A 17,454-nucleotide genomic window follows, 5' to 3' on the forward strand; every position below is an offset into this window, starting at 1 on the left:
CGTCCCGCTTGTACAGGTCCCACCTTCCCCAGAACAGGTCCCAATGTCCCAGGATCTAAATCCCTCCCTCCTGCACCATCCCTGCAGCCACGCATTCATCCGGTCTATTCTCCTGTTCCTATACTCACTAGCACGTGGCACTGGTAGTAATCCTGAGATTACTATCTTTGAGGTCCTGCTTTTTAATTTACCTCCTAACTCCTTAAATTCACCTTGCAGGACCTCATGCCTTTTTTTATCTACGTCGTTGGCACCGATATGGACCACGACTACTGGCCATCTCCCCCAACAGTATCCAAAGCGGTATATCTGTTTGAGAGCGAGATGGCCCCAGGGAACTCCTGGTCTACCTGCCTAGTCCTTTTACTCTGCCTGGCGGTCTCCCATTTCCTTTCTGCCTGCGTAATCTTTACCTGCGGTGTGACCACCTCACTGAACGTGCTATCCACGATAGTCTCAGCATCACGGATGCTCCACAGTGAATCCACCCGCAGCTCCAGCTCCGTAATGCGGTTAGCCAGTCGCTGCAGCTGCACACTTCCTGCACACATGGTCGCCAGGGACACTGGTAGTGTCCATGACTTCCCACATAGTGCAGGAGGAGCATATCACGGGTGCGAGCTCTGCTGCCATGACTTGCCTTAGATTTACACTGCGTTCACCTCTCAGACTCTTCTCCCGCTCTCGGTCTCTCCTTTAATACTGTGCTCACCTCTTGGACTCTCCTGCCTCACCTGTGACGTTGCTCAGTAGTTTTCTCTTGTTGCAGGTCTGCTGCTGCTTTTATCCCCACTCTCAGACTTCTGCTGCTCAGGTCCGCCGCCGCTCTGCGGAAAACTTGGACCCCTAAATCTCATCCACAGTTCCCAGCTTCTCGCCATTTAGAAAATACTCTGATCTATCTTTCTTAGGTCCAAAGTGGATGCCCTCACACTTTCCCACTTTGACCTCCATCTACCACAGTTTTGCTCACTCACTTAGTCTATTAATGTCTGTTTGGAACTTTCTGCTCCCATCTACACTATTTACTGTGCCACCTAACTTAGTGTCATCAGCAAACTCAGATATACGCTCTCTATTCCTTCATCCAAGTCATTTATAAATATAGTGAAAAGCTGAAGCCCCAGTACAGATCCCTGGGGGACACCACTTGTCACATCCTGCCAGTTGGGGTACATACCCATTATCCCTACTCTCTGTGTCCTACCTTCTAACCAATCCCCTATCCAAGCGCTCTCATTTTTGTTAACAGTCTCTTGTGTGGAACCTTGTCAAATGCCTTCTGGAAGTCCATAAAAATAACATCCATAGACACTCCCTTATCTACCATGTTAGTTACCTCCTCAAAAAATTCAACTAGGTTCCTTAGACATGACTTACCCTTTATAAAACCATGCTGGCTCTCTCTGATCAGCTCATATTTGTCCAAATGATCAGTCACTTTGTCCCTACAGTCACTTCCCCACAACTGACGTTAGACTAATAGGCCTATAATTTGCAAGTTTATCTCTCCTTCCCTTCTTAAATAATGGCTGACATTGACAATTTTCCAATCCAAGGGGACAATTCTTCAATCAAGAACGTTTTGGGAGATCATGACTAACGCATCAACAATTTCCTCACCTACTTCTTTTAATACCCTGGGGTGGAAATGATCAGGTCCTGGAGATTTGTCTGTCTTTAGTCTCATTAGTTTGTCCATCATCATTTTGTATTGAATCTAGTTAGTTCCTCCCCTTGATTTATTTTTATTTTTCCTTGTATCTCTGGTACTTTATCGTCATCCTCAACTGTGAAGACCAATTTAAAGTAGCTTTTTAGTAAGTCTGCCATTTCCTGATTTCCAATTATAGTATCACCTGCGCCTGTCATTAAGGGGCCCAAATTACTCTTGGCCACCCTCATTCTCTTAATATATTTGTAAAAACCTTTAGTGTTGTCATTGATATCCCTCACAAGCTTTTTCTCATATGCCCTTTTTGCAACTCTTACTACTTCCTTTATATGTCTTTGCTATTCTTTATATCTCTCCCAGTCCGTGGGATCTCTACTGTTCTTTGCTTTCATATGATCCCTTTCTTTTAGTTTTATATTGTCTCTCACTTCCTTTGTTGACCAAGGTTGTTTAATTACACAAGTAGAGCTCTTGCCCTTTAGGGGTATGTAAAGGTCTTGTACCAAATACTTCTTTGAATACCTCCCACTGTTCACCTGTAGTTTTATCCGTTAATAGCTCTGCCCAGTCTGTTGTGGTCAATTGCTGCCTCATCCCTCCAAAGTCAGCCTTACCTAAATTTAGAACCTTGGTTTGTGACTCACCCTTCTCCCTCTCAAATCTAATATTGAATTCTATCAGATTATGGTCACTGTTAGCTGGGTGTTCCCTTACCATTAGATTATTGACTAATTCATGCTTATTACTAATTACTAAATATAAGATGGCCTGTTCACTTATTGATTCAAGAACTTATTTTTCCGAAAACAATTCACTGTGTTAAAAGGAAACTAACTGCCTTTAAGAAAAAATGTTTATTAAATATATTTTTGTTGTTCAGGGAAAAATGCCATAAACTAAATGGTACAATTTAAAAAGGGGTGCAGGACAGAGAGACTTGAGGGTTTATGTACTCAAATATTTGAAGGTGGCAGGACAAGTGTCGTAGTAGGTACAACACAGGAGGGGGCCATTCGGCCCATCGTTCCTGTGCCGGCTCTTTGAAAGAGCTATCCAGTTAATCCCATTCCCCCGCTCTTTCCCTATAGCCCTGTATTTTTTTTCCTTTCAAGTATTTATTCAATTTCCTTTTGAAAGTTGCTATTGAATCTGCTTCCACCACCCTTTCTGGCAGTACATTCCAGATCATTATAATTCGCTGCATAAAAAAAGATTTCCTCATGGCGCCTCTGGCTCTTCTACCGATCAACTTAAATCTGTGTCCTCTGGTTACCGATCCTTCTGCCACTGGAAACAGTGGCAGAAGGGTCGGTAACCTCTCTGTCAAAACCGTTCATGATTTTGAACAGCTCTATTAAATCCCCCCTTAACCTTCTCTGTTCTAAGGACAACAACCCCAGCTTCTCCAGTCTCTCCACATAACTGCAGTCCCTCATCCCTGGCACCATTCTAATAAATCTCTAAGGCCTCCTTCGTAAAGTGTGGTGCCCAGAATCGAACACAATACTCCAGCAGAGGCCTAACCAGTGTTTTACAAAGGTTTAGCATAACTTCCTTGCTTTTGTGCTTTATGCCTCTATTAATAAAGCCCAGGATCCCATATGCTTTTTTAATAGCCTTCTCAACTTGACCTACCACCTTCAAAGATTTGTGTAGGTGCACTCCCAGGTCTCTCTGTTCCTGCACCCCCTTAAAAATTGTACCATTTAGTTTATATTGCCTCTCCTCATTCTTCCTACCAAAGGAAGGAGGTCAATCATCTCAGCCCCGTGACTCGGTGCAGGAGTTCCTCAGGGCAGTGTCCTAGGCCCAACCATCTTCAGCTGCTTCATCACTGACCTTCTTTCCATCATAATGTTGGAAATGGGGATGTTCGCTGATGATTGCACAGTGTTCAGTTCCATTCGCAACCCATCAGATAATGAAGCTGTCCATGCCCGCATGCAGCAAGACCTGGACAACATCCAGGCTTGGACTGATAAGTGGCAAGTAACATTCGCGCCAGACAAGTGCCAGGCAATGACCATCTTCACCAAGAGAGAGTCTAACCACCTCTCCTTGACATTCAACGGCATTACCATCGCCAAATCCCCCACCATCAACATCCTGGGGGTCACCATTGACCAGAAACTTAACTGGACCAGCCACATAAATACTGTGGCTACAAGAGCAGGTCAGAGGCTGGGTATTCTGTGGCGAGTGACTCACCATCTGACTCCCCAAAGCCTTTCCACCATCTACAAGGCACAAGTCAGGAAGATGGAATACTCTCCACTTGCCTGGATGAGTGCAGCTCCAACAACACTCAAGAAGCTCGACACCATCCAAGACAAAGCAGCCCGCTTGATTGGCACCCCATCCATCACCCTAAACATTCACTCCCTTCACCACCGGCGCACCGTAGCTGCAGTGTGTACCATCCACAGGATGCACTGCAGCAACTCGCCAAGCTTCTTCGACAGCACCTCCCAAACCCGTGACCCCTACCACCTAGAAGGACAAGGCCAGCAGGCACATGGGAACAACACCACCTGCATGTTCCCCTCCAAGTCACAACCATCCTGACTTGGAAATATGTCGCCGTTCCTTCATTGTTGCTGGGTCAAAATCCTGAAACTTCCTACCTAACAGCACTGTGGGAGAACCTTCACCCCTCAGACTGCAGCGGCTCAAGGGCAATTAGGGATGGGCAATAAATGCTGGCCTTGCCAGCGACGCCCACATCCCATAAACAAATTTTTTTAAAATGCATCATTTCACACTTCTGTGCGTTAAATTTCATCTGCCATGTGTCTGCCCATTTCACCAGTCTGTCTTGAAGTCTGTTACTATCCTCCACATTGTTTACTACATTTCCGAGAAAGGATACCCTCTATATCCAAGTCCAGGTCATTAATATATATCAAAAAGAGCAGTGGTCCTAATATTGAACCTGGGAAACATCACTGTACACTTCCCTCCAGTCTGAAAAACAACCGTTCACTGGACTGCTCTTACAATGACCTGGCATGGGCTCGATGGCCGAATGGCCTCCTTAGGTGCTATAACCAGTCTATGATTCACCACTACTCTCTCCTTTCTGTCCCCTAGCCAATTTTGTTTCCAGGCTGCCACTGCCCCTTTAATTTTGCTAACAAGTCTATTATGTGGTACTTTATCAGAAGCCTTTTGAAAGTCCATGTGCACAACATCAATCACACTACCCTCATCAACCCTCTCCTTCATCAAAGAACTCAATCAAGTTAGTCAAACACAACTTTCCTTTAACAAATCCGTGCTCACTTTCATTTATTAGCCCATACTTTTCTAAGTGCCAATTAATTTTCTCCCAGATTATTGTCCCTAAAGTTTACCCACCACCAATGTTAGGCTGACTGGCCTGTAGTTGCTGGGTTTATTCCTATCCCCTTTTTTGAACAGGGATGTAACATTCGCAATCCTCCAGTCCCAGGCACCATCCCCATATCTAAGGAGGATTGGAAGATTGTGGCCAGAGCCTCTGCAATTTCCACCTTTACTTCCTTCAGTAAACTAGGATGCTATCTCTTTGCCCCTCTTATTCCCTTTTTAGATCTCTGTACTTTCTGTATTCAGCCTTGTTTTCCTCTGTATTATGAACCTTACATTCTTCATAAGCCTTCTATTTCTGTTTCATTTTAATCTCTATAACTTTAGCCATCCAGGGAGCTACAGCTTTGGATGCCCTTCTTTTCCATCTCATAGGGATGTGTGTATTCTGCACCCAAATCATCAACTCCTTGAAGGCCTCCCATTGTTCAATTACTGTTTTGCCGTCCAATTTTTGTTTCCAATCCACCAGGGCAAAATCCCTTTTTAACTCACTGAAATTTGCCCTCCTCCATTTAAGCATTTTCACATTTGATTGTTCCTTATCCTTTTCCATAACTATTCTAATCCTATTGATATTATGATCAGTGTTCCCCAAATTCTCCCGACTGAAACATGCTCTACCTTCTTCACTTCATTCCCCAGATCTAGATCCAGCACTGAGTTATGCTAAACCTTTACAAAACACTGGTTAGGCTTCAGCTGGAGTAGCATATCCAATTCTAGGCACACTTTAGGAAACATGTCAAAGCCTTGGAGAGTGTGCAGAGGAGATTTACTAGAATTATACCATGGATGAGGGATTTCAGTTATGTGGAGAGACTAGAGAAGCTGGCATTGTTCTCCTTCAAGCAGAGAAGGTTAAGGGGTGATTTAATAGAAGTGTTCAAAATCATATAGGGTTTTGATAGAGTAACTAAGGAGAAACTGTGTCCATTGACACGGATTTAAGGTAATTGGCAAAAGACCAAGGAGAATTTTTTTTACGCAGCCATTTCTTATGATCTGGAATGCACTGCCTGAAAGGGTGGAGGAAGCAAAGTCAATAATAACTTTCAAAGGGGAATTGGATATATACTTGAAACAGAAAAATTTGCAGAGCTATGGGGAAAGAGCGGGGGAGTGGGATTATTTGTATAGCTCTGAATGGCTATATGATTCTATTGGGTGACAAGGGTTATCCCCTCCGGACATAGCTCATGACCCCTGTCACAACTGCAGAGCTGCCCTACAATAAGAGCCGTGCTACCACAAGAAGCATCATCAAGCAAACAATCGGCATTGGACCGTTCTTGAGGAGCTTTGCAGTACACTCCTGAGCAGTTATAGAATCCAGATTTGTTGTCATCAGCTGCACGTTCCTGACTTGAGTCTTGCCCTCACTTCAGTACAAAGATAAATACCAACACCAAATCCACAACAGAAAACAAATTGACCAATCAACAACAACAACTTGCATTTATATAGTGACTTTAACGTAATAAAACGTTCCAAGGCGCTTCACAGGAGCGTTTTCCAACAAAATTTGACACCGAGTCACATAAGAAAATATTAGGACAGATGACCAAAAGCTTGATCAAAGACCATTTTAACCTACGTTTTAAGGAGCATCTTAAAGGAGGAGAAAGAGACGGAGAGGTTTAGGGAGAGAATTCAAGAACTTGGGACCTAGGCAGCTGAAAGCACAGCCATCAGTGGTGGAGCAATTAAAATTGGCGATGCGCAAAAGACCATAATTGGAGGAGCACAGAGATCTCGGAGGGTAGTAGGGATGGAGGAGGTTACAGAGATAGGAAGGGATTTGAAAACAAAGATAAGAATTTTAAAATCGAAGCGTTGCCAGATCGGGAGCCAATGTAGGTCAGCGAGCACAGGGGTAATGGGTGAACGGGACTTGGTGCGAGTTAGGATGCGATCAACTCAGTTCCATTTCTAAGTAACAGTTAACACAAATAATTAAGAATCACGCTTGAACCAAACCTTAGTGCCTGACTTGCATGCTCATTTCACTATCCTAGTGTTGGACAGAATGGTCGTTATGCTCTGCGAAGCCTTTTTATCTGTTGGAACTGGACTCCTCCGTGCTCTGAGACATTGGGCTCAATTTTAGCCCCCAGGGGGGTTGGGAGGGGGCAGACTTCCCAGCTAGAACCTGCCTATTTTTGCATTAGACTCAGGCAAATCTGTGTGCGTGCGCACAGCAGTCACCAGGAAGTCCCACCCCCACTTAAATCCGGCAGGCCAATACTTAAAGGAGCAAAGTACCTCATTGAGGTACTTAAGGTACTTTATGTTTTGAGTATTGGACACTTAAAATGATTTTTACCTTACCTGGGCAGCTTTCTCATCGCTTCTGATTCATGCCTGGTGAAAGCAGGTGGGAAGGGCCAGATCAATGAAAAATACACTAAATAAATTAAATAAAATGACATTTTCCATTGTAAAAAAAGTTAACAAACATACCTTAAAACCGATGCTGCCCGGACCACCCCCCAGCCCCATCACCGATGTCGCCTGGACCCTCCTATAATCTCTGATGTCTCCTGGATTCCCCCTCCAATCTCCTGTGTCTTCCCCCTCAATCTCCAATGTCCCTGCCCCCCCCCCCCCCCGATGTCGCCTGGATCCCCCCTCCCCTTCTCTGATGTCGCCTGGACATCCCTCACCCCAATCTCCGATGTCTCCCCCCACCATCATCTCTCTTCCAAAGGCCGAAGAGGTCTCTTTCTCTCTCTTTCTGCCCTCCCACCCCCCCCCCCCCCCCCCTCAGATGTGTAGCTCTTCTCTGCCGGGCGCGAAACCTGTATGAGACATTGATCGGCCTTGCGACCCGAAAACCCCCTCCCCCCCAGCTCTCCTCCCGCTGGCATCATGCCCATTGTGCGCAAGCTCGTTGGCAGGTTGTGCAAACATTTCCTGGTATATGTTCATGAGCCTTCTTCAGTAGCCTGGGCCCTCAAAGTCAGCATCTGAGTCCTCTGCAACAGAACTAGAATGCAAGCTAGCATTTATGACGTCCTATCCCTGTGTCCTATCATCTTCACAATTGTGTCTGATGAGTCACCATGTGTAGACACCACCTCTAACATAGCTTCCGATCTATCTCGATCCCTCTGCACTTGATCAGCTTGCTCTTGATTATTTGCAACCTCCTGCCCACTACAAATTTTGCCAGTTTTGTCTCTATTCCCACTAAGCAAAGGGCCCAGCACTGATCTTTGGGGCACCCCATGAGTCACGTTTCCACTGTTGTTTCTAATCTGCATAAAAATGATCTGGAAGCTGAAACCAATTGTAAACTTGTCAAAACTAAAATAGGATGAGCAACGGATGTGGTTATATGCAACTAGGAAGATAAATGGTAGTTTAAATTTAATATTAACAATGCTAAATATTGCACATTGGATAAAAAAAATGTGCAGAATAAAAGGAATAGAGTTAAGACAAATTTGGAAAGGGACCAGGGAGTAATATAACTTTTAACACTCTCAATGCCAAGACAATGTGTTGTTGCAATTATGAAGCAAACAGAATGCTGGGATATATAGTTAGAACATAGAATACAAGGTTATGAAATGTATTGGTGACTTGCTATCTTCAAGTCTGGTCGCCGCCATATTAAAATGACACACATGCATTGCAAAGGGCATGGGAAGAAAAACAATGATCCAAAAATAAAGTAGATAAATCATGAGGAAAGATTGGAAAAGCTCAAGCTCTACAATTTGGACAAAACGGTAGTTACGAAACAACCTCATTGACTGATATAAAATACTAAATGAAATTTGACTATTTATCCTCGAATTAGGTTTCCGTCCCTGCCACAGCACTGAAGTGGCCCATATCGAACATACGAATATAAGAATTAAGAGCAGGAGTAGGCCATTCGGCCCCTCGAGCCTGCTCTGCCATTTGATAAGGTCATGGCTGATCTGATTGCGACCTCAACTCTACTTTCCCGTCTACCTACTATAACCTTTGACTCCCTTGTTAATCAGGAATCTATCTAACTCAGCCTTAAAAATATTCAATGACCCTGCCTCCACCGCATTCTGGAGAAGGGAGTTCCACAGACTCACGACCCTCTGAGAGAAAAAAATTCTCCTTATTCCGACTTAAATGGGAGACCCCTTATTTTTAAACTGTGACCCCGAGTTCTAGTCTCTCCCACAAGGGGAAACATCCTCTCAGCATCTACCCCTTCTAGTCCCCTCAGGATCTTATATGTTTCAATAAGATCACCTCTCATTCTTCTAAATTCCAGTGTATACAGGCCCAACTTGTCCAACTTTTCCTCATAAGATAACCCCCTCATCCCAGGAATCAGTCGAGTGAACCTTCTCTGAACCGCCTCCAAAGCAATTATGTCCTTTCTTAAATAAGGAGACCAAAACTGCACACAGTATTCTAGATGTGGTCTCACTAATGCCCTGTACAACTGTAGCAAAACATCTCTACTCTTATATTCCATTCTGTTTGCAATAAATGACAACGTTTCATTTGCCTTCCTAATCACTTGCTGTACCTGCATACTAACTTTTTGTGATTCATGTACTAGGACACCCAAATCCCTCTGTACCTCAGAGTTCTGCAATCTCTCTCCATTTAAATAATATACCGCTTTTCTATTCCTCCTGCCAAAGTGGACAAGTTCACATTGGACTCCTTATGTCCTCTTCACAACTTACTTTCCTACCTACCTTTGGTGTCATCAGCAAATTTAGCAACCATACATTCGGTCCCTTCATCCAAGTCATTGATATAGATTGTAAATAGTTGAGGCCCCAGCACTGATCCCTGTGGCACTCTACTCGTTACATCTTGCCAATCTGAAAATGACCCATTTATGCCTACTCTCTGTTTCCTGTTAGCTAACCAATCCTTTATCCATGCTGATATAGTACCCCATGAGCTCTTATTTTGTGTAGTAGCCTTTGATGTGGCACCTTGTCAAAAGCCTTCTGGAAATCCAAGTACACCACATCCACAGGATCCCCTTTATCCACGTTGCTTGTTACTTCCTCAAAGAACTCTAATAAATTAGTCAAACATGATTTCCCTTTCACAAAGCCGTGTTGACTCTGCCTGATTGCACTGAGATTTTCTAAGTACCCTGCTATGATCTCTTTAATAATAGATTCTAGCATTTTCCCTATGACAGATGTTAAGCTAACTAGCCTGTAGTTTCCTGCTTTCTGTCTCCCTCCTTTCTTGAATAGAGGAGTTACATTCTCTATTTTCCAATCTGATGGGACCCTTCCAGAATCTAGGGAATTTTGGAAAATTAATACCAATGCATCTACTATCTCTGCAGCCACTTCTTTTAGGATGAAGTCCATCAGGACCTGGGGACTTGTCAGCTTTAATTCTAATATTTTTTTTAAAACCCTTTTCCTGGTGATTGTAAATGTTTTAAGTTCCTCCCTTTCACCTCTTGATTCGCAATTATTTCTGGCATGTTATTTGTATCCTCTACAGTGTAGACAGAAACAAAATATCTGTTCAATTCATCTGCCATTTCCTTAATCTCCGAGGTCATTGTCTTCAGTCCCGGCCACCAAATCCATTCCCTGGCCACTGTCTAAGGCTGAACCGGATAGTTCGCAACTTCGGCATTCTATTTGACCCTGATCCGAGCTTCCGAACCCTATATCTTCTCCATCACCAAGACTCCCTACTTCCACCTCCATAATATTGCCTGTTTCCATCCCTGCCTCCAGACTCGACTATTACAATGCTCTCCTGGCCGGCCTCCCACATTCCACCCGTGGTAAACTTGAGCTCATCCAAAACTCTGCTGCCCGTATCCTAACTCGCACTAAGTCCCGTTCACCCTTCACCCTTGTTCTTGATGACCTACATTGGTTCCTGGTTCGTCAATGCCTTGATTTTAAAATTCTCATCCTTGAATTCAAATCCCTCCATGGCCTCGCCCCTCCCTATCTCTGTAACCTCCTCCAGCCCTACAACCCCCCCGACATCTCTGCGCTCCTTCGATTCTGGCCTCTTGAGCACCCTGATTTTCATTGCTCCACCATTGGAGGCTACCTAGGCCCTAAGCTCTGGAATTCCCTCCATTAACCTTTCTGCCTCTCTATATCTCCTCCTTTAAGTTGCTCCTTAAAACCTTCCATATTTGACCTAGCTTTTGGTCACCTGTCCTAATGTCTCTTTTTGTGGTTCAATGTCAACTTTTGCCTGATAATGCTCCTGTGAAGCGCCTTGGGAGGTTTTTACTACGTTAAAGGCGCTACATTAATGCAAGTTGTTGTTGATGAAGTAAATTTGGAGTATTACTTAGAAAGCAAGTTGGGATAGGAGGACCAGAGTAAATTTAAATCAGTGAAAAATAATTATAGAATAGGCATAATAGGATCAGTTTTATGAATGTCTGCTTCCGGCAGGGAGCCTCACCCACCCAGCGCACATATCAAGAATATGTAAGCACGCATCCCATGATTTTTTCACCCGTCAAAAGCTAGGTCAAAGAGGTAGATTTTAAGGAGCGACTTAAAGGAGGAGAGGTAAAGAGGTGGACTGAAAATTGTGGGCAGTATGCCTGTGATTTACCAATTTAAAAATAACACCTAGTGACATTAATATTTGTTTGTCTGAAATATTCTCTAAATTGACTAAAGTGTACTTGGTGAAAAGATGCTGTACTGCTCCTGAGAAATGTAATGGCCCCCATTTCCTGACTGTATTTTACTGAGACTTCCATTCCAAATTGGTTACCCTGCACCAGTCATGCAGTGTTTTGATTCCTTTACGTGTTTTTCTCTCACAGATGGTATCATGGCGCCATTAGCCGAACAGATGCAGAAAACCTTCTACGGTTGTGTAAAGAGTGCAGCTATCTCATCAGAAATAGTCAAAGCAGCAAGAATGATTACTCACTTTCACTGAAGTAAGTGGTATCTTCTTAAATAATTGACTATAATTTACTGATGCAGGTACAAATATCTGCATTGATTTTCTCATTATAATCTATTGAGCTAAGACATTGATGTCTGATTACAATAAAAGGTACAATCACTCTTCTTGCGCATGGACCTTTTGTAATGCATCCCTGACCCTAGATTGTGTTACTGAGTACACAAGTCTGTTTCTGCATTAGTAGACATCTGTAAATATATCTATATCTTACTAAATATGTGCACACCTTCTGTTCACAAACATCACTTCCTGGTGTCAAGACTTTTTTTGTCAAACTCTTATATCAACATTCAATATTGAATTTACCGTTGTAAACAGTTTCCCGTTATTGTTTATTGATGAAACAATTGCTTTGACAAAAAAAATTTGTCTACCCATTTTTTTCTCAGTAACTGAAATTTATTATTTCCAAAATAAGCTTTTAGACAACATAATTCAAAAATATATATACTTCACAATAACATGATTAAATTTATCAATTGAATTGTGGTTGTTCTCCTTAGAGCAGAGAAGGTTGAGAGGGGATTTGATAGAGGTATTCAAAATCATGAAGGGTTTGGGCAGAGTAGATAGAGAGAAACTGTTCCCTTTGGCGGAAGGGTCAAGATCCAGAGGACATAGATTTAAGGTGATTGGCAAAAGAACCAAAGACGATATGAGAAAAAACTTCTTTATCACAGTGAGTGGTTGTGGTCTGGAATGCACTGCCTGAGGGAGTGGTGGAGGCAGATTCAATCATGGCTTTCAAAAGGGAATTGGATAAGTACTTGAAGGGAAAAAATTTGCAGGGCTACGGGATAGGGTGGGAGAGTGGGACTCGCTGAATTGCTCTTGCAGCGAGCTGGCACGGACTCGATGGGCCGACCGGCCGCCTTCTGTGCTTAACCATTCTATGAGTCTACTCTACGAATTGTCCTTCGTATCTTTGAATAACCCCATTAAATTTTTCACTTTAAGAACTCAGCATCTTTCAAAAACCTGAGCTTCAACAGGATATTTTTACTTCACAGATGTTAGTGAAAGCTTTCAACCACATCTGTGCATTCTGAGCATGTGCAGTTTACAGAATTTTCCAGCATGCAATCTGTACGTCAACAGGGATTCAAGGGTATATGGGTGTGTTTCCTTATCCTGTGAAGATTTGAGAATTTCTTCCCTTCTCCAAATATTTTCGAAGAAATTGAATTGTCAAAGCTCTTATTTCATGGAAGTCTGGCATTTATTTAAATTTATTTACAACAGACAGTTGAACAGCAGCTCATGTGAACGACAGTTTCTGTTGATGATTAAAAGACAGAACCAAGATGTAATTTATAGAGAATGGATTGCTATTGGAAATCCATTAAAAAAATCTCTTCTGAACTATTTTTTCAGGTTTAAGTAATTTTTTTATATATACATAAAAACTTTTAAGCATTTTATGAGGTCATTTTTGTTTGTTAATGGCATCTTATGTTAATTAATAAGCATATATGTTGGCAAATTAATAGTTCACGAAAATGCAAATTTTCCACTTCTGCATATCTGGCATATCGGGAAACCCAAACCTCTGATTTTTAAGAAGCAGAAGATTTGTGCTGAAATTCTTTAAGGCAACAACATCAAGACCAAATCCAGCTGATAATGGGGAAACCTGAAAGTAAAAAAGTTGTGGGTGAGTTGGGAAAGGAGGCTGACGGGTGTGAAAATGGTGAGATATAGGGGGCTAATGGTTGGAAACAGAGCCAACAGTAGTTTGGGTTCCATTCTCCAGGGCACTCCTCACAACAAGGTTGTTAGACCCTACTCCCCCCACCCTTGCCCCCCCCAAAACTGCCAATAGACAATGAGGTGGATAGTAGCAGACGTCAAGAGGACATAGACAGACCAGTGAAATGGCAGATGAAATTTAATGCAGAGAAATGTGAAGTGATGGATTTTGTGAGGAAGAATGAGGAGAGACAATAGAAACTAAATTGTACAGTTTTAAAGGGGGTGCAGGAACAGAGAAATGTGGGGGTTCACATACACAAATCTTTGAAGGTGGCAGGACAAATTGACATGCTGTTAAATAGCATATGGGATCATTGGCTTACAAATAGAGGCATGGAGTATAAAAGCAAAGAAGTTGTGCTGAACCTTTATAAATCGTTGGTTAGGCCTCAGCTAGTATTGTGTCCAATTCTGGGTGCCACATTTTAGGAAGGATGTCAGGGTTTCGAGAGGCTCCAGAGGAGATTTACCAGAATAATACGAGCGATGAAAGACTTCAGTGATGTGGAGAGACTAGAGAAGTTGGGATTGTTCTCCTTAGAGCAGAGAAGGTTAAGAGAAGATTTAATAAAAGTGTGCAAAATTATGAGGGGTTTTAATACTGTATATAAGGAGAAGCTATTTCCACTGGCACTGCGTCGATAACCAGAGGGGACAGATTTAAGAAAATTGGCAAAAGAACCAAAACGGAGGTGAGGAGAAATTATTTTTATACAACGAGTTGTTGGCCCAGAATTTGCTGCCAAAATAGTGGTGTGTTTAATGTGCACGCTGTTATTAATATGTAACTCATCCAGCAACTTGTGATGAGGAAGAGATACTCCATGAATTACGAATCGCCACAAGTTGCTGCACAGCATCTCTCTGTCAGCCTCACATTGACATTCATTGACTGTCAAGAAATTGCTGAATTTGCTACGTAAATATGAACTAAACCCGCCGCAGATATTTAGGGCTGGTCTGAAGTGATTCAAGTATCCTGTCAAGGGCGTGATTTACAGTCCCACATGTTACTTGAGCCTGGATTCACACAAAGGGAACATTTCAACTGTGGGATTATTTGGAGAAAGATCTGTGAGACCTGTTGTAGTATCATAGTAGGTGCAGCATAGGCGGATGCCATTCGGCCCATCGTGCCTGTGCGGCTCTTTCCCATTCCCCTGCTCATTCCCCATAGCCCTGTATATTTTTTCCCTTCAAGTATTTATCCAACTCCCTTTTCTAAGTTACTATTGAATCTGCTTCCACCACCCTTTAAGGCAGGTCATTCCAGATCATAACAACTTGCTGCGTAAAAAAATGTTTCCTCATGTCTCCTCTGGCTCTTTTGCCGACCACCTTAAATCTGCGTCCTCTTGTTACCAACCCTTCTGCCACTGGAAACAGTTTCTCCTTATTTACTCTATCAAAACTGTTCATGATTTTTGAACACCTCTATCAAATCTCCTCTTAACCTTCTCTGTTCTAAGGCGAACAACCCCAGCTTCTCCAGTCTTTCATAACTGAAGTCCCTCATCCCTGACCCCATTCTAGTAACTCTGTTCTGCAGCGTCTCTAAGGCCTTAACAGCCTTCCTAAAGTGTGGTGCCCAAAATTGGACACAATACTCCAGCTGAGGCCTAACCAGTATTTTATAAAGGCTCAGCATAACTTCCTTGATTTTGTACTCTATGCCTCTATTAATAAAGCCCAGGATCCCATATGCTTTTTTAACAGCCTTCTCAACCTGTCCTGCCACCTTCAAAGATTTGTGTATGTGCATCCCCAGATCTCTCTCTTCCTGCACCCCCTTTAAAATTGTACCATTTAGTTAATATTGCCTTTCCTTATTCTTCCCACCAAAATGCATCACTTCACACTTCACTGCGTTAAATTTCATCTGCCATGTGTCTGCCCATTTCACCAGTCTGTCTATGTCCTCCTGAAGTCTGTTACTATCCTCCACATTGTTTACTACATTTCCAAGTTTCGTGTCATCTGCAAACTTTGAAATTATACCCTCTATACCCAAGTCCAGGTCATTAATATATATCAAAAAGAGCAGTGATCCTAATTTTTAATTGTATCCATATGATTTATATCAATTAGTGTTAATTGTATTCAAGTGGTGCGTATCAAGTATCAATTGGGAACTCTCTTGTATCCATTTATTAGAGAACTGATCTAGGGTGTGGTGCGTGTGTAAATGTGAAGCTCTGTGAATAAAGGCTTGGAAGCAACTGAAGACTAGGCACTAGCATTCTATCCTTCACCACCTGGCTATCCAATTTATAACACTAATATTGACCCTTGGGGAACACCACTGTATACTTCCCTGCAGTCTGAATAACAACTGTTCACCACTACTCTCTGCTTTCTGTCCCTTAGCCAATTTTGTATCCACATTGCCACTGTCCCTTTAATCGCATGGGCTTTAATTTTGCTAGCAATTCTATTATGTGGTACTTTATCAAATCCCGTTTGAAAGTACATTTACACAACATCAACCGCACTACCCTCATCAACTCTCTCTGTTATTTCATCAAAGAACTCAATCAAGTTAGTCAAACATGATGGGCGCTAAACTGAGCCATGTAGCGCCCATTGTTTCGGCGCTACACGGCCTCTCCGACATCCAAGATGGCGACTTGGATGCGCACGCACGTTCCCTGCGTACGCCAGACGCCATCTTGGTATAGGAGTTTGCACAGGCGCAGATAAGAAACGCTGGAATCATGTAGAGTAGGGAGAAAATGGCTTCAATCAGTGTGCAACGCTGATTTGAAGTGATAGACACCATTTTGGGACTTAACGCTCAACTCAACCACAGTCTTAACCTCGACCATCTGAACGTGTCTTAGAGTGCCTGGAGGAACCCCGAGTGGCGCTATTTAAAGGGGCCATGCAGAATTTACAGGTTAGTGGCTGAATTATTGCCTCTGGCTGCCAAGATATTTGTAATCGTTTTTGGAGGTCTCCTAGACTTCAATACTAAGACACGGGGACATTTCCTAACATTTAGAGCCAGGACGTACAGGAGTGAAGTTAGGAAATGCTTCTACACGTAAAGGTTAGGAGATGTTTGGAATGCTCTTCTACAGACGGCAGTTGATGCTAGCTCACTTGTGAATGTTAAATCTGAGATTGATAGATTTCTGTGAACCAAGGGTATTAAGGGATATGGGGCTAAGGCGGGTATATGGAGTTAGGTCACAGGTTCACCATGATCTCATTGAATGGTGGAACAGGCTCGAGGGGCTAAATGCCACTGCCACTTGCTGCTTCTTGATATGTGCCACCTTCTTCTGCAAGAAAGTGAGGTGTGTGCCCGAGTGGTGTGCCTGTCATGGTTGAACAGCTGCTAGTGTGTTTTTTCCTATTCGTTCATGGATGTGGGCGTCACTGGCGAGGCCGGCATTTATTGCCCATCCCTAATTGCCCTTGAGTGTGTGGCTGTGAGTTGTGGGTGGGCGGCTTGAAACAGTGGTAATGTGTAAGGGTGGGAGGAAGCATCTGATTGGAAGAGTTGAGTACTGTTGGAGAGAGTTTACTGGTATGTGGGGGAAGGGGGGTGTTGTGCGTGGTGCAGTTGGTAGGAGACGCCACTTGACAGTTGACCTCACTCACCTTGCCCAATCATGTCAAAGCATTGAACTTCTTCCTGCACTGCATCCATGTCCGTGATGCTGTGCACCTGGCATTGACTTCGTCCCCTGCTGCCTCCCACTGTCTTTTAAGTATATGTCTGGAGGGCCTCTTGCCCC

General features: G+C 43.1%; 1 protein-coding gene across 1 annotated transcript in view; it reads left to right on the forward strand.

Moving 5' to 3' along the window:
- The window catches only part of LOC137321176 (SH2 domain-containing adapter protein B-like), a 258,374-nt gene that overhangs the window by 223,494 nt on the left and 17,426 nt on the right, over nt 1-17,454 (forward strand). The window contains exon 5 of the mRNA XM_067983450.1: nt 11,811-11,930. Coding sequence (XP_067839551.1) covers nt 11,811-11,930 — 120 coding nt within the window. The remainder of the gene's footprint in view (nt 1-11,810; nt 11,931-17,454) is intronic.

Source organism: Heptranchias perlo, chromosome 4 (genome assembly GCF_035084215.1).
Source record: "Heptranchias perlo isolate sHepPer1 chromosome 4, sHepPer1.hap1, whole genome shotgun sequence".
Taxonomy (NCBI): domain Eukaryota; kingdom Metazoa; phylum Chordata; class Chondrichthyes; order Hexanchiformes; family Hexanchidae; genus Heptranchias; species Heptranchias perlo.